The 21,828-nt window shown below is 42.5% G+C and overlaps 1 protein-coding gene across 1 annotated transcript; it reads right to left on the reverse strand.

Moving 5' to 3' along the window:
• Positions 1-9,637: 9,637 nt before the first annotated feature.
• Positions 9,638-21,828, reverse strand: MDH1 (malate dehydrogenase 1). Its single transcript, XM_036379546.2, has 9 exons — positions 21,723-21,828; positions 16,139-16,237; positions 15,240-15,336; positions 14,126-14,301; positions 12,687-12,809; positions 12,402-12,578; positions 11,176-11,289; positions 10,876-10,965; positions 9,638-10,515 (listed from the first exon to the last, which is right to left on the reverse strand). The coding sequence occupies exons 1-9, from the start codon at positions 21,723-21,725 to the stop codon at positions 10,390-10,392; spliced, it is 1,005 nt and encodes a 334-aa protein (XP_036235439.1). The 5' UTR covers positions 21,726-21,828; the 3' UTR covers positions 9,638-10,389.

The following is a 21,828-nucleotide window of genomic DNA, read 5'->3' on the forward strand; positions in this document are numbered from 1 at the left end:
CTTAAATATTGCTTTAGAAATTCATTAGGTGGTTAGAAAGAGTGGGATTTTTTTCTCTTTGTAACCATGGAAATCCCTGGTTTTCCTTCAAATCCGACTCATTATCAAGAGGGACAACTGCAGAGAAAGCAGAACTCACTTTCATTAGTGTTTTTAGTGTTTTTTCTAGGAACAACAGCTCCCAGGTTGACTCAGTTTCTCTTATCAAAGGGACTTTGAGAAGTTTAAGGTTTTGTCCTCTGTGTTACCAGGGCAGTGTGTGTTCACTGTGAACAGAGGACGTGCTCCCCAGCTCTGGCTTCTGCCAGAGGGCTGGAAAACTCCTGGTGATTAAATATTAACAGTTATTGCAGTGCCTCCACTTTGTTCTGGATCTAACACATGCTCTTTCTCCCAGGAATGTGGTGGTTATGGTGAGCTGAGCAATGTGGGAGCTCAGTTATTATGCACAGTACTGACCATGAATAAAGCCTTCAGCAGAGCTGAATCCATCCTGCCATTTTGGGAAGGGTGAATAGCTACATAAATAACATAACAACATCTAATCTACCCTTCCAGCTATGATTCAACCTTGAGATTGATTTGTAAGCTCTTTTTAATCACAGTTCTTTTCTGTCTGCTCTATGACTGCTTGGGAAAAGTTGTTTGAATAAAATCTCCAGGGAGAGACACCCAAACCATTGCTTTCTCCCAAGCTGACATAATTTCTCTTAAAACTCTTACAAAGCGCTTCATTGGAGTATCACTTCCAGTTTTATATGTAGCAAATATAATCTGGATTCACCTGTGAAATGGTCACTTAAATGATACCAATTTGGAATCAAATAATAAAAAACAGGAGGAAACCACACAAAAAGGAGGGCTGGTAGATACTGGATGCAAACATAGTTAAGGCCTTTCTATCTTATGATCTGCTTCCCATTCTTCTGCTTGGATGAAAATTGAAGACCACTTCAAGTGCTCCAATCCAGTAGCAATTATACAGCTATGAAGAGAGGGGGTGTTAAAATAGTTATTGAGGGAGAACAAACAGACCTGGATTGCGGAAATGCTTCTCAGAACCCCATCATATCTTCCATGACATGACAAGAGAGAGATGGGAATGGTGTGGATTAATAATTTGCTTTTTCCTTCTGCCCCTCATGTAAATGTGACAAATCTCTGAAAAACTTGTTCCTGTGTATAAAATCTAACACAAATGTGTTCACCCCAGGGAGTCTGGAAGGGAAACAGTGGTTTGGCCAAGCAATTTGTCTTTTTATAATATTGATTCAGTCAAAGTGGCATAAATGGAAGAGAAGCCTTTAAGTCTGAGTACCAAAGTGCAGCCTCCATTTGATGTAATGAGCACATGTTTTCTGGAACTGTGGTACCCTGGGAGCTGCCTCCTTCCCAGTCTTCTGGCAGCTCAACTCATGGGCTCGGATGAACCTGACTAAAGGATGGTGGCCTGAAAGATATCTCAACCTTTTGCTTCTGTGTACCCAGTGTACCACAGCAGGATATGAGTCAGGAGAAAAGGTGAAGCACTTCCTGATTGCTCCATGTTAGTTAGGTGCTCAAGAGCACCTAACTTAGGTGCTCGGGGTCTGCCTTAGAAAAGCAAGGTAGAATTTCACATGGGAACAGCATGGATGGCTTGATGCTAATTTCTCCAGCTCGGACTCTTGCCTCTTCTTGCGTTGTCTTTTTGCTGCAGATTTGCTGGGGGGTTTGGCTGCATTTCCAAGCAAGCCACAGCCCCAGGGTTGCTGCAGGACACGCCAGGCATTCACATCTCAGAGAAGGAGCCAGCTGGCACCCGCTCGCCTCCAGCACCTGCACACCTGGGTGGGACCGGGCATGAGGTACGGCTGGCTGGCTGCTGAAACTGTGCCCAAAAAGGGAAGAAATTCCTGTCCTCTGCCCTCCAGACTCTCACCTTGAGCTGTGCTGGACTCCTGTTAGGTCCAGATCCTGCTACAGAAAGGTCTGCGTGGGAACAAGGACAAGAGCCTTACAGATCCCATGTGCTCCTTACAAAGCACATAGCTTTGTGAAATAGCTGGCTTGGTGGGGATGAGAGGAATATCCTCTTTCATGGAATTTTGGGAAAATTTCATAAGCCCTGCCCCAGCTCTGTACCCAGGGACATTTCCAACTGTGGCTCTCTTGCTGTCACTGCTTGAGTCTTACTTTTTAACCTGCACAATTTCCTCCTCAGCCTTCCCAGCAACTTTTGTTGTTGGCTTTTGCCCAGACCTCTCCCTGGGAGTGTTGATTGGAGTTGTCCGAGCAACACTTTTCCCTCTGTCTCTGCTCTCATGCTGTGAGTCCAGTGAGGCAGGACACCCAGCCCACCCCCAGCCATGCTGGCTGCCATCTGCACTCTGCTTCTCTCCTGCTTGATCTCGTTTGCCTTGCCAACGCCAAAGCAAACACAGCGGAGGCACCACACGACACGGACATGGACACGGACACTTCCCCTGCCACGTGCTCCACAGCTGTGCCCTTGTGGCCTTTGCTGGGGCTTGGTGACTGCCAGCCTCCCTCAGAGACATGCTGGGTGTGACACTACTGCTGCTCATCGCACACTTGCCTGAGCAGCATGCCGGCTCCTGAGAGGGACATCATGCAGCTGACATGTCCACATCCTGACCTCTTGTCTGTCCTACTTCCACCTCCCACCAACACCTTCTGTCCTATCTCATCATCTGCTTTCTCCTCAGCACAGGGCTAATTCATCCTCTTCCTCCATTCCTCTAAATTCTCTCTATTTCTGCCACTATACCCCTTCTCCCAGATTCAGTAGCTTTTGGGATTATCCCTCAGACCAGCCTGGCTCTCTTCCAGCCTGGCTCCTCTCATTCCACTTAACCAGCTCCTTCTAAGTTGAAGTAATGTCCTCATCTCCTGGCCAGGTTGTCTTTCTAACAGTATCACACATTTCTTTTTTCTGTCACCTCTCTTTGGGGTTCTGCCAGTGTTTTTGTGCACTTCAGTCACCAGTATCTTTGAATACGTCTACTTGTTTTCTCCCATCTCTTGAAATCCAAATTGTTGTTTCTGACTAACTTCCTTCACTTTGCTTTCAAAAGGTTCTTCAACTTGTGCTAGAGCCTTCTGTAGAGGCAAAACCAAGGGAATTCATAAGCTTACACACACAAGATCATTCTCAACACATTCTAAAATGGGGAACAAAAGAATAGACCTTTTATCTGGAGCAAATGGAAGATGATAGATGAAAAAAGGCACCATGCAAAAAGAAGGAGAAGAGTGCTACAACTGAAAATGAGGGATGTCATTACAGATAAGTTGTTTGGAGAGTACAGTGTTACCTACTGGAAAGGCAAAAAGTATATTAAGACAAAACACATTAACTAACCAGGGGAAGATAAAAACTTGTCATGATGAAAAATACCAGGTGCTACCAATAACATATAATGGACTGAAAAATACATGTGAAAAGCAGCATTGATTTTGTGTCTGGCCCTGCTTTTATCAAGGTCCATAACCAAACCCTGTAAAAATCAATAGCAAAAGTGGCTGAGAAACCACAGGGCAGCTTTGATCAGGTTGCATCTCTGTGGCTTTGATTTTCAGGCTGAAGTCACTCCAACTGCATTTCTTGACCTTTTTCAGTCTGACACTCTTAAAAAAATATATATTGAGGTGTCCCTTTGTGCCATGACACCCCAATGTTTGCCTTGTCAGTGGAATAAAAAAAAACAAAACCAAGATAAACACTGAGTAATCTTTTACTATTTTTTTACTACTCTTCTATTCTCTTTTGTTCCATTGTTTGCCTGAGGATATACGAGGTTTGTGTTTTTTGTACTCGCTTCCCTGACCGTTCCCTCCTGCTTCCCAGGAGTGCTGCCAGAATCCCAGGCAGAGGAGCACCACGTAGTAGCTACGTGAATTAGGTGACAGATTATTTGCTCAGGTATCACTCTCTTTGCCAAGAGATATTTTACACCCAGGTAGGTGTGGGCTTCATCACCTGCTCTGTGAGCACACCAGGAACCAGGTGACTCATGGCATGAAGGAAGTATTTGCAGTAGGAGTCGGGAACGTGGCAGCCCTTCTCTCATGGATGAAGAGTTTGGGGATTTCATGACTGGTACTTTTCACAGTAAGGAAACCTTTGCAGGCATATTTCCCACAAGATTTTTCCCCCATAGAATTCAAGCATGATTATCTGTGTTATGAATGTGTCAACGAAGCACATCTCTGGGGTGCTTCAAGAGGGACAAGTGTCAACTCCCAGATGTTTTGCAGTGTCACTTGTAGTCTAGGATTTGGAAGAGGAGCTGCAATTACCCCTTGGCTGTGGATACCTCCCCACAGCTGATATGGAACAGCGATAAACTTGCGTGCCCCTTCAGCTCCCTGCATTCCCTGTCAGCAATTTCCATGCCAGGAGCCAAGATAAGCCCACTTATCCTGTGGCCAAGGTCATCACCCAAGTTACAGGACCAGGTTGAAGGACCAGGGACTTTGGGCAGAGGTTACTCTGAGCCCTATCTCAATGCAGACAGCTGTAGTAGAGAGACCTACCAACAGGTATTTTTTTGTCAGTTTGACAGACATTTCTTCTGTTACTTCTCTAGTCTCGAAGGCAAAACAACCAGTGCTGAAGAGCCCCATTATCAGCCAAACCCTGTGTTCAATTAATAGCAGGAAGGGTGGGAGGCCCAATAGTCAAGTGCAAAATTGACACATTCTGACACACCTTCTTTTCCCCACCACTCACCAAAAATAATGAAACGTCTGGGGTTTTATTCCATCATCAAAGGTTTCTCTGTGCACCAAAATGAAGCATGTCATTTCTGTGCTTGGGTCAAAAGCAAAAAAGAAGGAAAGGCTGATTTCACATCAAGGTGGTGCTTTTGGTATTGTCTACCAAATAGCTCAGAACTTCACAAAGGGCTCTTGCTTCTCCTGTCCTCTCTGCCTGAGGGGATTTGAGCTGTTCAGAAAAAGGCACAAATTCTGCATAGTTTGGGACACAAAAGGAACTCTTCCTAATCTCACCTTGTAGAAATAACCATACAGCAGCAAGAACTGGTACCCTCAAGTCCCATTTGCTGTCATCTCCCTAAGGAGTTGGTTTGCCTTAATTGCTCTAATTAGCCCTTTTAATCTCTGAATGAAAAGACCAGGAACTAGGATGGACACTTTCTGTGCCAAAAAATGGTCGTTTTGGAGGAAGTTACTGTTTGGCCAAGAAGCATAATTTCTCTAGATCACTTCTGTACCACTGTCTGGCAGGCACACTGAGAACAGCAGAGCAGTGGGACCAGAGAAGGATAAGGAAAATAGAACATTTGATTTCCTGTATTGCACCTACTGCAGCTAGTGGTCCTAGAGAGACTGGGAAAGATTTGATCTTTTTCTCCCAAATGGAAGGGGAGGACAGTTTCTAACAAAAGCCAAAAATAGACATTCACCACTAAAAATAAAAAAAAAACTTTAAAAAAATTAAAAAGGAAAAATAAAGAATCAGAACGTCATACCCAGAACTGCAGGGTTGTGTCTTCTCCCGTGGCTCCCCCTCTAAGTCCTCTCAAGGCCGTGCAGCTGCCCTGTGGGGACACCTCGTGGCTCAAGTGGCACCTTTGGTTTGCCTTAAGGGATCACCTCTTCATAGCGCCACGACCCGTGCAAAGTATTTTAGCTGTCAGTGTGACAGCCGGGAGGAGAGATACGAAGTCAAATTTGGAGGAAGGAAGTACAGGGGACAAGTGTAGACCAACTCTTCTGACGATTTCTTTAGCATCTAGTGAAATTATAAGTGGCTGAGTTTGAACCCCCTCCACCCTTTCAGATGCCCTTGACCAGCAGTGCTTGACTGCTGCCTTCTCCTGCTGGCCAGTGCAGGTGAGTCCATGAACAGCAACCCAGCTCCACAAAGGGCAGGGAATTGAGGCACTGGAGAGGTGTTGCCAGGAGTTCACTCATGGGGATGTGGTTTGGGATGGCTGAGATCAAACATTTTACCAGATTTCACTGTTACCAGCCTGGACACTAACAAGAAACTTAATTTACCCCATGTCTAGTTTCACAGTGATGCAGCCAGACAAGAGTATATAGCATACAAGGAGTTTGTATTAATTATCTCTCTGTTTGTGCAACATGCAGAGAAATGCCTGGCACCTGGCAAGAAAAGCCAACCTCATCTCCTGTGGCTTTGCAGAGAGAAATGGGAATGCCTGCTAACCATGTCTGACTCCTCCCTCCTCCGGGTATTTCCATTCAGTGGCATCAACAAGCCCTAAACACACAGAGGTGGCCTCTGGCTCATCTCCTTCACCTCTCCTCAGGAAGGCAGAGCTCCTGGTTCTCAGAAAAGGCAGATGTTTATCGTGCAGCAGCACCAGACCACACCAAAGAGAAGTTACCAAACACCGTTGGGTTTTCTCATGATGGTATTTTGTAATGAGGAGGATTTATGCTTTTCTCTTGAAAGCCCACAAAAGTAGCACAGCCACCTTCACCTGGATTTAGCTTTTCCAGTTAGGAGAAGTTAACGGGTCAGGATTACTTGTCTTGTGGTCTGCTTGCTGATGAAGAGATGCCTGTGTTTCCTGCTCCACTTGCCTCTCAGGCCAGTGTCACCTGGTGCATGGCTATCCCACCTTTTCCAAAGCACTTACAAAGGGGACTGACCACGCCCCGAACAGCATCCTCCTGCCAGGGCTTTCAACTTCTTTTGCAAATATCTGCTACAAGAAGCTGAAGGACAAAGACAGGTCATCTGGCTGCTGTGGGCCAACAGCAAAACTTGTTTCCTGAATTTATAACTTGATCTCAAGTGCTGTTTTTACTGGGGAATGGAAGAGAGGGGCATCTGTCAAGCAATGGTAGTGCCAAGTGCATCCAAAGGTTATTGTCCTTGTCCTGGAGAAGCCACCTTTGATTTGGACATCTCAATGTGGACAGGTGTCCACACTGGTGAGAATGTGGGTATTTTGTCAAAACCTTCCCTCTCCTGTCCAAGAGTTTCCTGGGCCCCCAGCCCTTGCAGAATGGGATTTGTTTGCTTTCTCATGGACAGGTATTTATTCACCAGGCTTACAGGTTGAGGAGTAAAAAGTTTTCCGAGTCTGACTCCCTCTCTACTAGCTCCATCTGGAGGCTCCAAGCAAACTTGCACTGTAAAACTACTTTTATTTGTATTTATTCATTTTATAATTTATTTAGGATTTAAGGTGGTCTTGGCATTTATGATTATGGTTAGCAGACTTGAAAAAAGAAAGCATCTGTGCAATTAAGTTTTTAGTTATAAATTAATTAAAGATTCTGTAAAATCAAAACAATGGGCTTATTTCTGGCTAAGCTGAAGACTGCATCTCTATCTGTTCACTCCTCTATTTTCCTGCAGTTACAGAGTTTTATTTTAAGCAGCTGACTGCTCAGCCTCTGCTCTAATTCAGCAGCATTTTTATGCTGCTATGCAAAGCTGCCACTTAAAGCACTGTTGGAATGCTGGTTTTTTTAATTTTTAAATAAAATGTGGTACTTAAAATATCTGCTGTTTTAGCTGTAAAGTTACATTTATGTAACTTCCTCTTTTATTACTACTGAGGTATAGCTATCCTCTAGGATTTGCTACTTGGAATTCAAAATGTGTCTATAGATGTAAAAAAAGACCCTAAACTACAGGAAATGGGGGTTGGGAGGTTGGGGGGCAGGGAAGGAATAAAAAAAGGAAATAATTCTATTAAGCTCATTCAGGACATCTTTCTTCTGGTTTGTAAATCCAGTGCTCTGAAAGCACTTGCCAGAGAAGTTCTCCTGCCTTCCCTTGAGGAAAGTGAGATTCAAACCCATTGATTGGAGATGATGTGATGCCTTATAACTCCATCCAGGGGTGAAGCTCTGTGGTACCACCAGTATAACGTTGATTTAGGTTCATTTGTTGGATCTGGGGTTTCCAACTTCACCTGAGTTACTGTAAGAAATAGGAGGAAAAGCTGTACTGGGAGAAGAAGGATGATGTGAGACAAACTTGGAATCAGTTTTTTTTCATTTGGGGAAAAGCTTTATTTCTTCTCCCTCTCAAAAGAATTCTTGCTGGGAATGGAAGGCTGTGAAGAAAGCTCAAAGAGATCAGATTAGCAGCCTGCCTTGTGCAGTTTCAGGAGCAGGAAGGCAGAATTTGGGATGCAGGGATTTGGTGTTCCACGACAAGGCATGCCAACCAGGCTGAACACTTTCCAGCCTTCCCTGGGAGCCTTTCTGCTGACACACAGACTCAGTGAGGAGCTCTAATGTTCTCAGCTGCTCCATCTAGAAACCTTCAAGAAGTGGATCTGACAATTCCAGCCCTAATTTCCCCTAGGATTTGTTTCTCAAAGAATGCTTGTATGTACTCACTCAGGAGTTGCTGCTTGAAGTTCTGGCTTTTGTTCTCTTGGAGAAGTAATCAGCAAGTAATGAATGGATGTGAAATCCTTTCCTGCACAGAAAAGTCTTTATATCCTGGAAATACCTCATCAGTAACTGGGGAGTAACTTCCAATAGAAAGAATATCCACCATGTATTAGTTTGTAAGCAGGATAGCAAAGCATTTGGGCAATGAGAGATTTCCTGTTCAACTGGTTCATAGAAGTATGGAGGGAACACAAACAGTGCTTAAAACTCAGCATGAGGAGGTAAATGCCAGTGCAACTGTTAACTTAAGTTCAGTGTATCAGGGGAGAGAGATACTCTATCAAGTGCAGAGCTTCTGTGGAAGTGGTCTGATACATTGTTAGAAGGATTACTTAACAAGAAATTAGTTGTCTCTTGCAGAAGGCTGCTTTAAAACAGACATCAAAAAGCCCTGAAGAGACAGATCTTCCATATTTTCTTTCCTAAAGCTAATTCCCTACGTAGTGATGCTACAGTAGGTATGGCACAAAGCACACTAGCAGCATTTATTTATCAGGCATAGATGTGCACTTTTTCCTTTACTTAGCCTTTTTATACCAAGTAACTTTGTGCATTGGAGCCATCTCCTGCAGCATTCACTGCAAAAACACCTTATTTAAAATAAATTGTAGCATAGAAATTATTGCAATGAATTCCTTTGATCCCTGAGCTCACGTTGAAATGAGATTTTACTGACTTTGCATGGAACTGCCAGAAGGCAGTCAACACACTGGCAGCTTTTCTCCCCTCCCTAATTTCTGCAGAAGTGCCCAAACTGTCATAACAAGACAGGTGTATGAAATTTTCTCCTGAAAACTAAACTCTAAGGGGCTCAGAGGAATGAGAAAAACAGTGAAAAAAATACAACTGCGTACACTTCCTGTCTATTTTAAGACTGCTTCATAAGCATTCATGGTGTTCACTCACTGTGCCCTGTGCTGCAGCACATGCCTGTTTTCTGAATTTCCCGTTTTCTCTCCCTACATATAAGTCTCTGATGCATCATTGTCACTGTACTTAATAGGTACAGCAATATTCTGAGAGCAGACTTATTTTTCTGGATAAGCTTACTGATGTTTGCTGATTTATTTTACATGCTGGCTGGTAAATCCTCAAAGAAAACCATTCAATTTGCTTATCATTCAGTTTAACCTTTGCTTTTCTTGTCAAAGAAGTTCTGTTTTTCAAATCCTCATTAAATGAAAACAGACCAAAAAAAGAAAAATGAGATGACTCCAGATATGACACACCAAGATTTACTTTAGTACAAGGCAGAAACTTCTATTAGAACAGGAGAGACACCAACTCAGGCAAAGGGAAATGTTAGTCATTGCAAAAGCTAGTAATGCTTAAAGCTTAAACTAGTTTCCCTCAGTTTCCTAAAACAGGCTTTTAAGGTTTTTTTTATCTTGTACTATCAAATTGTGTTAGTTACATAACTAAAACATGCAAATAAAGTGCAACAAACTAGTCTTAGCCAGTATCTGATTAAACAACTTTTAATATTTCTATTGACAAACATTGTAAGCATAACCAGAGTGAAATGTATTTACTTGAAGTCTGTGCAGTGACAGACCTGGGTCACTGAACTATCAGTGTAAAGAGAATTACTGGCATTCTAATTTCATTTTCAGTTGAGACAGAGGCTGCTGAAGTGATCACGAATGTGTTCCAGTAGTGCCAAATTCTAATCAAAACTCAGATTGTGCGTTAGTAGCCAAGGCTGAGGCAAACAATTATCCTGTACCATACACAGAAAGCAACTAGTATTGAATGGACAACAACTTTGGTCAACAAACTAGTTTTACTTCTTTAATAATATTTTGCTAATAACTCAAGAGGCACGACAGTACCAGTAAGCATATGAACTTTAAAATGCACAATGGCCACAGACAGTTGACTTGGATACAGTATTGGTGCTTGGTAGCAGACCTACAGACGGCTTTTCGATTCTTCCACTCTTAAATGACTGTGTATTTCCTCCTGACCTAGTCATGCACTGGAGAGGAATTCCACAGCAGTCTCCTTCTCTTCAGTTAACTCCTTAGCAGTAAGTTCCATCTTCTCACGAGAAAAATCATTAATAGGAAGACCCTCAACAAACTTCCAGGTCTTGTCCTGATTGAAAACAAACAAACATAAAGCCCTCCATGTAAGAACAGGCTTCATTCAGTCTGCATGAAAGAAACTTTATGGCATAAAAACACAACTTATGGCCCTAAGAACCACATCAGGCAGAAGTTAATTTTATTTCAGATAAACAATGCAACCAGCATCAGCTAGTCATGTCAGATTGTATTTGTCTAACCACCAGCACTTAACTGACAATCAAGTTAACTTGGTTAATAAGAGTCCTCTCTGTGAAAGGGAGACTGCCCACATCCCAGCAATTGCAGTCCCACACTGCTGTTAATAGGCTCACATGACAGTTTAATAGGTTGTGCAGAAGATATATGGATTTAAATACAGCCTAGTTACCTTGATCACAACAGGGAATGAATACAGCAGGTCTTCAGGAACACCATAAGAATTGCCATCAGAAATTACTCCCATTGAAACAAACTCCCCCTGAAAGCAGAAAGGCAGAGATAAACACATTTTTCACTGCTGGAAGCAGGCAAAATTTCCATGATTTATGATATCCTTTATCTCCTATGACACAATTTACTCCAGAAAAAGACAGATTCTTTCCTCTGAACACACATACACTCGAGGTCAGCGAGGTGGGCACAGAATGAAAGCATGAGGCAAACATGCACTTTAATAGCCACATCTTACCGCTGGAGTGCCAAACCAGATGTCCCTCACATGATCACAGATAGCTTTGGCAGCTGACATGGCACTGGACAGCTTCCTGGCCTTAATAACAGCTGCTCCACGTTGCTGAACAGTCTGCAATTAAGAAAAAAACCCAACCATAACTAAATTGTAAAGCAGAAAAACCATGGCTTGGTCTACACGCTGTTAGTAAATGCCACCAAGAAAGACTATTGTATGTAATTATTTAATTGTATCAGTGAAGATACAGTTCTTTCACTAAACAAACATGGCATACAATCCAGAAATACTATGGAGAAGAGTTGTGCCAACACAAATGTAACAATGTTTCAGAGGCTCATTCCTTAACTTTACAGCTAGCTGACTACTCATACCAACCAGATGCCTCAAGCTTTTCCCACCCAGGAGACTTTGTGCATGTCAGCAGTAGCAGATGTCTCAAGCAACACACTGTCAATTAAGGTCTTCTGCTGAATACCAATGTGAAATACTTGCTGGTCTCAATCCCACAATACTTAATGTGTACAATTTATTTAATTCCTGAAGATAGTTGAACCTACCTCACTATACTCAAGTTAATAGTTTTTAAATTTAATAGTTTTGCTAAAGCTTTAATCATCTAGGGCTTTAGTAACCCATTTCCCTTCAATTCCACCTAGCCTGTGCTCTTGATCAATTAATACCATTATTTTGTTTTACTAACTTACATTATTATTTATTACTACTCTACTTTGCAGGCATTTCCTAGATTTTTCAGATTCCTTTTCAGAAATGGTTCTGATGATGCCACATATTTAGACTTTGTGTATGTGTGTGTGTGCCCATGCATGAGCAGGGAAAGATTTGCTGGCCTTTCCTGGTGAGTGGGGAGCAGCAAATGGATCAATCCCACTTCATCTACAAAACTGCCCCAAAAAGTCACCATAGTGAAATGGCAATGGTGCTCCTGTGTCACACAAGTTTCACATAAGCTGTGATCAAAACTCTTTGCTGAATCACTTTAGCATTTCAGTTAGATTCTTCTAACAGAAGTTACATAGACTTTCCTGCCTTGAATTTTCAAAGGCAAATAACTGATAGCAACAAGGTATCTGAAGATGGTTTATTCTAGTGAGAGAAAAGAGCTGCTTCACTACATCAGTTACATTGTTTACAATTTCAGATGAGGTAAGGAGAAAGCACAATCACAGAATGACTATTAAAAAAAAAGAAAAAAGGTATCTTACCACAATAAAGTCTCCCTTCAGCCAGCTGTCATCTTTTATAGCTTCATAGACTCCAACTTCCTTTCCTTTCACATTTACCTTTGCATGGTTAACATCAGGATATTGAGTGGAGGAGTGGTTGCCCCAGATGATGACATTCTTCACATCATTAGCAGTCACACCAAGTTTCAGAGCAATCTAATTGGAAATGAAAGATGTCCCATTGATTTAACTTCTCAATTCACAAGTTTCTTTGAAAGCATTGCTCTGTAATTAGCATAGATAACACAATAAGCCATTTTTTACCTGAGATTTGGCTCTGTTGTGATCCAAACGAGTCAAGCAGCTGAAGTTTTCCTTTGGTATGGATGGGGCTGACTTTGATGCAATTAGGCAGTTGGTATTTGCTGGATTCCCAACAACCACAACCTAAAAATGAAAAAAGGAAATATGAAGTAGGTATTTCTGCAAATACCTCCCTTCAGTGAAATACACTGCTTGGCCTTCAAAGAAGCTATCTAAAAGTTAAGTTTTCTAATCTCTTGGTTGCCTTCAACAAGATTGTCTTTTAATTGTGTCGTTCGTAATCACCCAATCTTCTATAACTGCACATAAAAATATTTTCCAGGTAGGTATTCTCTTTAACTTGACATCCAATGTGAAAGGGAACAAGACTTCCAGGGAGATCTGTACACTGACCTACAGCCTGGCTTCAAACCTCATGCTACCAGATATAGGGAGATAGACACAAGCACACTTTTAACCAACCACTTTGAAATGCTTTCTGGACTGGCTGCCACTGCTTTATATAATTGCTTTATAATTAAGAAAGCCAGAACATTTACTTATCTCAATGTTCATAGGCAGTTAGAAGTAAAACACTGCCTCAACTTAAATCAATTTATTACTATGCAAAACTGATTTTTACTTAACTTCATTTGTGCCTTGAATGACTTATGTCAGACTCCATATACTCTAAATCACACAAGCTGATTTGCAAACCTCCCTTTGTATTTCCCCTTTTGAAAGTGAGTTCAGTAAATTTTCCACTACTCCACAATAGTTATATTGATAGTTTTTATTCCAGCTGGATAAAGAAGCAAACACATCTCTAGAAGCCGTAGGAAGTTCATCAGCAGACATTAAAAAGTCAGTTACAAAGCACAGTCGGAGTCTGGGTCTGAGATTAAGAGCAGTGGGAGAGCAGCCACATGATCCCATTAACTGCGCTGAAGGAATCTGAGAGAGAACAATTAAAATCTTCTAATGCTCCAAGTAAGATGCAAACAACCTAAATAAAGCTGATTTTTGTGCAACTGTAATTCCATATTGATATTGAAGTTAAGGGTCATTATGTTAAAGGACACAGATGGATATGAAGTAGGCAGCTGCATTTAGTTAATTCAGTTCTCCTAGAGAAGAGTGATAACAAGCAAAGGACTGCTTATTTTTTTTAAACATGGTTTTATGGGGTTGCTTTTCAAATTGGTGGTAAACAGAGTATGTGTGGAATACAGCAATACAATGTAGGACTCACCTTTTTCATCAAACAAATTAATGACTAAATCATCCACCAATTTAACATTCTGTTTCTTATCTACCCTTGACTGTGGTCTATTTTCCAGGGCATAAGGAAAGGAATGCCCACACTGAACAGGCTCCTGCTTGTGCAATATTCTTCTACAATGTATCCAGATCTCTACATAGCAAAGAATTAATGTTTTAAATTCAGTTCCTATATTCACCTTGACAGTCTTTTTGGCATACTTGTCCAAGGCTGCACCCTGAGACTTGAAAATTTTTACATTTGCTTTGAGTAAATCCTTCCTCTCCATGCCCTCTCTCCTTGGCATGGAGCCAACCAGAATTGCTACATCAAGGTCTTTGAATGCAACTTCCTCCTTGTCTGTTGGAATGACCTCTAAAAAAAAGGAAATGGGGAAAAGAATTCAGCAAGATAAACACTCGTGGCACAGTCCTAACAGGAATATTCTTTCGTGCATAAATAGTATATAATCTAATCTGACAATACCACCACCTTCCCCTTCCAAAAATACAAGTAATAGTCATTTGGCTCTACTTCCACAGACTACATACATCCCAGTAAATGGGTTTTACATACAAATATTTATCTAAAGTGGAAAACACAGGAGAAATCTATGTAAAAGATACATTTCATTTGCCTCTAAAAACATGTATATAAGTACATATGCTTTTCTTTACTTTTACAATAAAATTTCAGTGGCAAAGACCAACACAAGTGAAGTTTTGCTGCCCCTTTCCATTTCAAAGCAGAGAAGGTTTGATTTGTACAAGAGCTGGTACCTACATCCTTCTTTTGTCATGTGTTATAGTAATTACACTAACTCCTACTTGCTCCCTTTGTTCTGCTTGTTTAAACTACCAGAACTCAGCTTGTTTACATGGCTTGAGGAGTGCATTTTGATTTTGTATCTTTATACAGAAGATATTTCTAAGACTGGATTATTTTTTTTTCATTTAGCAATAAACATTATATACATAATACAGCAATGATATATTATATATATTTCATGGCTGGGCCAGAATACAATGCACATATGCACTAGTATCTCACAATTTCTTGTCCAGGCTTAAAGCCCAGGATTAGATGATATAAACCCAGGTATCTCCATTGCCAGTTCTGTCCACAAAACCTATTTGATGTTATTCTTCCTAGCTTACAGGCTAAGTTAAATTGATTATATTCCACTAAAGACAAAACCAAGGAAGGATCATCTAAGATTTTCTTTGGCCTAACTTCCTGCCAGCTACAGGGACTCATAAATGCAAGAATTGTACTGCAGCATCTTGGAGGTATAAAAAAAATTGTTTTGGCACCTCTGAGCAGCGGCAGAGCACAGTCCTGCAGCTCCATCACCACACCTTCCAGTACCGTCATCATAGGAGTGATGTCCAGCAGCACAAGAATAAGAGGCTGGAAAGAAAGAAAAGGTTTAGTGCAAGCTGGGCACAATGTGTCTTGAAAATGAATTTGTCTTGTACTTGGCTGTTACCTCGTGCAAGATTTAAAACCCATTTGCAGAAAACAACTTCAGCACAACCAACAACAGAGCAGAACTCCCATTTTCCCCACTTAAAGAAGAAATTACTTGCATATTGGTAAACCATTCCAAGTGTCTATGAGGAAACCAGTCCCAGGCACTGCAGTTCTGACATTCATTCATTCCTGTGCCAGCAGGAGCAGGGAGGTCATCCTTCCCCTGTACTCTGCACTGGTGAGGCCACAACTTGAGTGCTGTGTCCAGTTCTGGTCCCTCAGTTTGGGAAGGACATTGAGACACTTGAGTGTGTCCAGAGGAGGGCAACGAGGCTGGTGAGGGGCTGGGAACACAAGCCCTGTGAGGAACGACTGAGGGAGCTGGGGGTGTTTAGCCTGGAGAAAAGGAGACTCAGGGGTGACCTTATCCCTCTCTACAGCTCCCTGAAAGGTGGCTGTAGTCAGGTGGGGTTGGTCTCTTTCTCCAGGCAGCACTCACAGAACCAGAGGACACAGTCTCAAGCTGCTCAAGGGAAATACAGGCTGGATATTAGGAAAAAGTTTTTTACAGAAAGAGTGATAAAGTCCTGGAATGGTCTGCCCAGGGAGGTGGTGGAGTCACCATCCTTGAATGTGTTTAAAAAAGACTGGATGTAGCACTGGGTGCCATGGGTTGGACTTGATGATCTTGAAGGTCTTTTCCAACCTGTGAATTCTGTGGATTCAGTGCAAGAGTTACCTGGTCTTTGCCGAAGACATCGCCCTTGGCAATGCTGTAGAGGAGGGAGTAAGCAATCTGCCCAGCTGCTCCAGTCACCAGCACTCTGACAGGCTCACCCTGCAAGGAAATGACACAGCCTTACCCACAGCTCCACACCTCAGCCTCACACCAGTTAAAATTAAGTTACTGCAGCAATAACGTTCTGATTATTTAACCTGGATGAAAGCGTGTGCTTAAAGGTGGATCAGCCCCAGCTCCTGGGATCACACTTCTGGTTCTGCAAGAACCACCAGCTATTTCTCTGCTTGGTTTTACAGAAACAGACCACAATTGCAAAAAGATCCTTAAGAATTGCTCCTGGAAAACTTGCAAAATGCCGGGAATAGTGATATATTTGAAAAATTTTGCATTCCTTTTAACAACACTGCCTTGTTAACATAAGACAATTCAACATAAACCCCAACCATTCATACTTGAAATTTACTACAGAAGTTTCATGAGCTGTGACACTTGATTGGTTTTCAGATTCTTTCCATTTCAAGGGCTGTTCCCACTAAGCATTTTGAATGCTTATTTGCAACCAAAGACTTATTGAATGCCAGAAACCAAAGAATCTAGGGGACTTAAAATTACTGCCTCACTAAACTGTTAGGCAGCAAATTTAACTAATCCACAGACAAAAGCTACATTATGTACAAATACAGACACACTATCCATAATACAACTGTCTTTTGTCAAACTGACCCAAAACTCCAAAAGATTGGGAGAAGACTGCCAAAATGCTACTGTATTGCAAATAAGAGGGGAATAAGGGCTTGCCCTGTAGCAAAATGACACTTTGTTAAGCAGAACCAGGACTGGGAGAAATCCAGAAGTTATTTAATATTGAAAATTAAAGGCTGCAAGAGTTTGGGCTGGAGAAGAGCCTGGAGAGCTTCTTCAGCCTGGAGAAGAGAAGGTACCAGGGTAGCTTTTCAATACTCAAAGGGGACTTACAAAAAAGATTAGGACAAACCTTTTAATAGGGCCTGTTATGAAATGACAAGGGGCAATACTTTAAACCAAAAGAGGACAGACCAAGATAAGAAATAAATACTTTACAATAAAGGTGGTGAAACACTGGCATAGATTGTCCAGATAAGTGGTAGTTGCCCCACCCCTGGAAACATTCAAGGTCAAATTGCACAGGTCTCTGAAAAACCTGGTCTTGTTGAAGATGTCCCTGCCAAATGCAGGGAGGTAGATCAATGACCTTTAAAAGTTTGTTCAAACCCAGAGCATTCTATGATTCTATTGAAAAGGGCCACGTCGCAAAGGACATTAATAACCCAGTATTTCGTAAACCTGTTATTTGTATTTCCCTTTTTCTCTAGAGGCAATAGGGCTGGGGCAGATTGTGCTAGGACAGGAACAAGCAGACTGATCAGCCTGCTGAAATGCCAAGCCCACTTCTCCAGAAGATTAAAAGATGAGCACTTGACATGCAGACCAGGCATAACTGAATGTAAAAGAAGTGATTTAATTGTATTCTGGGTTACTTATGAAAAGTGTAAGCTGCAGAGCAAAGACATGCCTTGCACTCAGTGCTGGTGATATTGCAGATGGAATTCTGAGTCCAGTTCTGGAAACCCGAGTTCTGTATGGTTCTGTGGTCTGTAAGATGAGGCTGAGGGAAAGGCAGTCAGGACAGAGTCTGGAAAGGTAGAGGATAAGGGAGACCTAACAGCAAACCACCACACCTTCACAAAGTGTTAGAAAAATAACACTGCCCCCAACACCTCTCAGTAGTGGCAGAACAGGGTGCAACAGCTACAAATTAAGAGAAAAACTCTTGATTATGTGGTACTGTTGCAGCAGAACAGGATACCCAGAGGGTCTGTATAACCTTCACCCCCAGCAGTTTTCAAGGCCCAGAACAAAACACCTATGACATGATCTATCAGTGGCAAAAGTCTCGCTGTCAGGCTGGACTGGACAACTTCCAGACATAGAGCAAGAAGGAAGGCAGACTCTATGACCTCTACAGATCCTTTCCAACTAGCATTCCTGTCACTGATATTTATAGGAAAACCATGTGGGGCTTCCAGTGTATTCTCTCTGCAGAATTCACCGGTCAAGCACAGCTGCATCACACTACTGTTAGATAATTTAAAAAATTAGGCTACCTACCCCATTTTATCACATACGAGATAAAATCAGGGCATAAATTATGAAGGTAAACTACTGAACTCGCAGATTTAGACCTGGCCTTCATTATGGGAATGATTCTTTAAATATCTCATTACCCAGTTGCCCATTACACGGTGTTGAAGTGCATTATTCTCTTTTGAACTCATTCTACTACGAGTCACACCCCTCTTCAATAGTTTTGAAACTCCACTATGAGGGGAAGGAGAGCAGACAATCAATTCTTAGTGGTTTAAATCTCAAAACTAGTTCTGGTACTCTATTCTTGAGCATAACATCTGAATGATGATGAGCAACACAGATTAAGATGTGTATCAAATTTTAAAGCCAACTTTTCAGCATGTTTCTAAGAAGAATCTACCTTTTATTTATATAAATGGAACAATGAACACTCTTTTAAGGCAGCTAACCACACTAGTTAATAAAATAAATACTGAAAAGTTACAGTGCTGCAAAACCTTGGCCTGGCAAAATCCCCATCATATAAAAAGTGATCCTGTGCTAAGCTATTCCAGAACTCACACAGATAGCAGTAAAACATGTTTTCTTTATATTTATAGGGTATCTGAAATCAATTGTGAATTGATTTCTGAATTTCCAGTAAATAGAAGAAAGATTTTAAGGCTCTTTCTTCTAAAGCAGTGTCACTAAAGGGGGAAAGGAAAAGAGATTTTTTTTTCCATTCTATGAACTTTATAAGCCAGTCTGATTGAAACATAAAAAATGGCAACCTATCCACTAGCATTATGGTGAGTATTCAGCCTAACAACAGGAGAGGGAAGGAGGAGAAGATGGAAAGGTAAGAACAGGACTATCTATTAGTTTTTACTGAGACTTAGCATTTAGCCTCTAAAAAAAACCCCAAACCTTCAGTCATGACTCAGCTCCACCTTGTCAAAATAATTATGTTTGCCTACTACCATCCTTCCTGTTGTCCCCCATTTGGGGCTGGAGGAGGAAAACACACAAGCTAAAATAAGGTGAGGAGTGCTTCCTACTTGTCTTTCCTTTCCAAACCTTCAGTACCTTGGATTCAGTGCATTCCCCAGACCCTTTTACCCCTGCACCAATTGTGAGAATTTAGCATCAGAGAAACTTCCATGCTCTCTCTTAATTCCAGAAGCTGGACTAACAAACCAAAAACTTTGGATTTTGTTGTGCTGCTTACAAAATGTGGATAATTCTCACAAAAAAACCCTTACATCTCATATTAAAATTAGTCCCACTGAGTGTCTGAGGCTACTTTTAGAGAAATGAGAAGCTCCCCAACAGAAGTTGTAGGTTCCAGACATTCATGTCCAGACGCTTTAACCCGTGACTTGGCTCCTGCAGGACTTTCATGCTGTGGTAACTGCAGGGGTGACCTTTACTCACTCTCAGGTATAAAGGAACTAGAGGACAAATTAAACAACAACTTGCTGAACTATTTTGCTCCAAAGCCTTCCCCACTTCACAATCAACCGATGTATAGTTAAAAAGCTTTAGGAAAATAAAAGAGCAGCAAAAGTAATGATAAAAAGGATGAGAAAAAAGCCCCCAGCAACTGACCATTGCATCCCCAGGTACCCTTCTTCATCTAATCCAGCAAATGTAGGATCTCTCCCCCTCCTAAACTATCACAGATCAAAGCAAAGCCTCCAATATCAAGTGAGGAAGTTGAGGTCTTAGCACCCACCCCACACACTTTGGTTTGAGAACTCAGTGCTTCAGTTATTTCTGTGATTACAGCTGATATCAGCAGAACTAAAACATTAGAGCCATACCTGCAAACAGCACTGCACTGCAAAACTGATTCAGGAGGTTACAAAGGTAAGTAAAAGATAACTCACAACCTATCAAATGTTGTGACAGGAATATCCTGGCTACACAAGTGATTGATAGACTTTGCATTGCTAATTGCAGTTATGAGAGATCTCCATAAAGATTATTGCTGGTAAGCTCATCTATAAAATACTACCAGCTTAACATTATTCCTGAATATTGAACATTATTCCAGCCAACTACGCTATCCCATCTTGCTTTACAGTAATTACTCAATCATTAAAATAAATTTTTATCTCTTCCAAAGTCTAGAGTCTGCCTAAGGAACTTTCCCTTTGCTCTCCCTTCTTTAAAGCAGAGATGTGGTGACAATAAACACGTTTGAAAATGTAGCAGAGAGTCTCAGCAAGGCAGCCGTGCACTCGAAGAACACCACCAGCGCTGTGGTTCAGAGACCAAAGCAATTCCAAAGGCATTTCTTCCTTAAGGAACGACCTTGACACAGGTGCCCTGTAAAACATTTTCCATTTCATTGAGCTAATGGTGGCTGCACTGATAGATGATTTTATTTCAAGAAATTTAAAGCCTCTGCCCAACACCACATGCATAATCTGAAAGCAAAGGCAAGCTAAAAACAGTGACATTCTGAAAGGTCTGGACATCAAAGTTCTTTGTGAGACCAGATCATCCATGTCAGCTCATCCATGTCTCAATGCTTCAAGAGTTCAAATACAAACTAGAGCTTGCTGTCATGTTGTCACTCCTGCAAATCCCCATTTTAAATAGAAGGAGTGGAAAAGAAGCATAAAGTTTACAGATTTTGGTATTTTTTAGGGTACAGCTGAAATAAGCCACATTTCAGAGCATGCAAACATCCTTTCTATAGCAAAATACTGAAAGTGAAGGTTTGAGTAACAGGGTATTGAGTCTAGAAAAACACGGAGATGTTTTCATGCCTAGAAAGGAAAGCAAGGTCTCTGTGCAGGTTTATATATCTATGTACACATGCTGCAGAAAAGCAAAGCACTGCAGTTCACCTCTGTAACCTCAGAGCAGAACTAGGACTCCTTGACAATCTAGAGAGTCTGAACAAACAGCTGGATTTCCGACAGCAAGCAGGGATGAACCAATAAAGACATTTCACAAGCACTTTCCCTTGAGCTAACACAGAACCGCACCAAAACATTTCACGCCTCACGAACAAGGCGCTGACACCCCCCATCTCCCGCAGGCAATGTCAGCAGCCGCGGCGCCGGGACAAGGCGCGATCAGCCCTGGAGTGCCAGCCCGGGCCAGGGAGGCTCGCTGCGTTCCGCCGGGGGCACATCCCGCCCTCCCCCGCACGGCCCCGGGGACAGGCAGAGGCAGAGCTGCCGCCAGGCCGGCACCGACCCCACGTCCCCGCCTGGAAGGTCACCCCGGCGCGGCTCGGCGGGGGCTGCAGCGAGCCTTGGGGCGCCACCGTGCCCGGCTTCTCTGGGTGCCACGACCACCTCCAGGTCACCCCTGCCCCTCATCCCCGGGCCCTCCCGGGCGCAGCGCGGCCGGGCGGGGAGGGCGACGCCATTTCAGGGTCACCTCCGCCTGCCAGAATTCCCTGCCCCGAGCCGAAGGAACCCGAGGGGCACGGTACTGCCGCGGGCCCGGTACCGACCATGTCTGCGGGAGCGGCGGATACACTTGCTGCTCGAGGTCACCTCTGCGGCGCGACTGCGGCCGTGGCAGCGCCGCGCCGAGGTGCCGTGGTGGGGCGGGGCGTG

This window comes from Molothrus ater, chromosome 3 (genome assembly GCF_012460135.2).
Source record: "Molothrus ater isolate BHLD 08-10-18 breed brown headed cowbird chromosome 3, BPBGC_Mater_1.1, whole genome shotgun sequence".
Taxonomy (NCBI): Eukaryota; Metazoa; Chordata; class Aves; order Passeriformes; family Icteridae; genus Molothrus; species Molothrus ater.

Coding starts and splice junctions, on each gene's coding strand:
- MDH1 (XM_036379546.2), bottom strand. Junction 12,810..14,125: donor ATGCCAAAAAGACTGTCAAG/GTGAATATAGGA, acceptor TTTCATTTTTAG/GTTGTGGTTGTTGGGAATCC. Junction 10,516..10,875: donor CATTCCCTGTTGTGATCAAG/GTAACTAGGCTG, acceptor GTTTTCAATCAG/GACAAGACCTGGAAGTTTGT.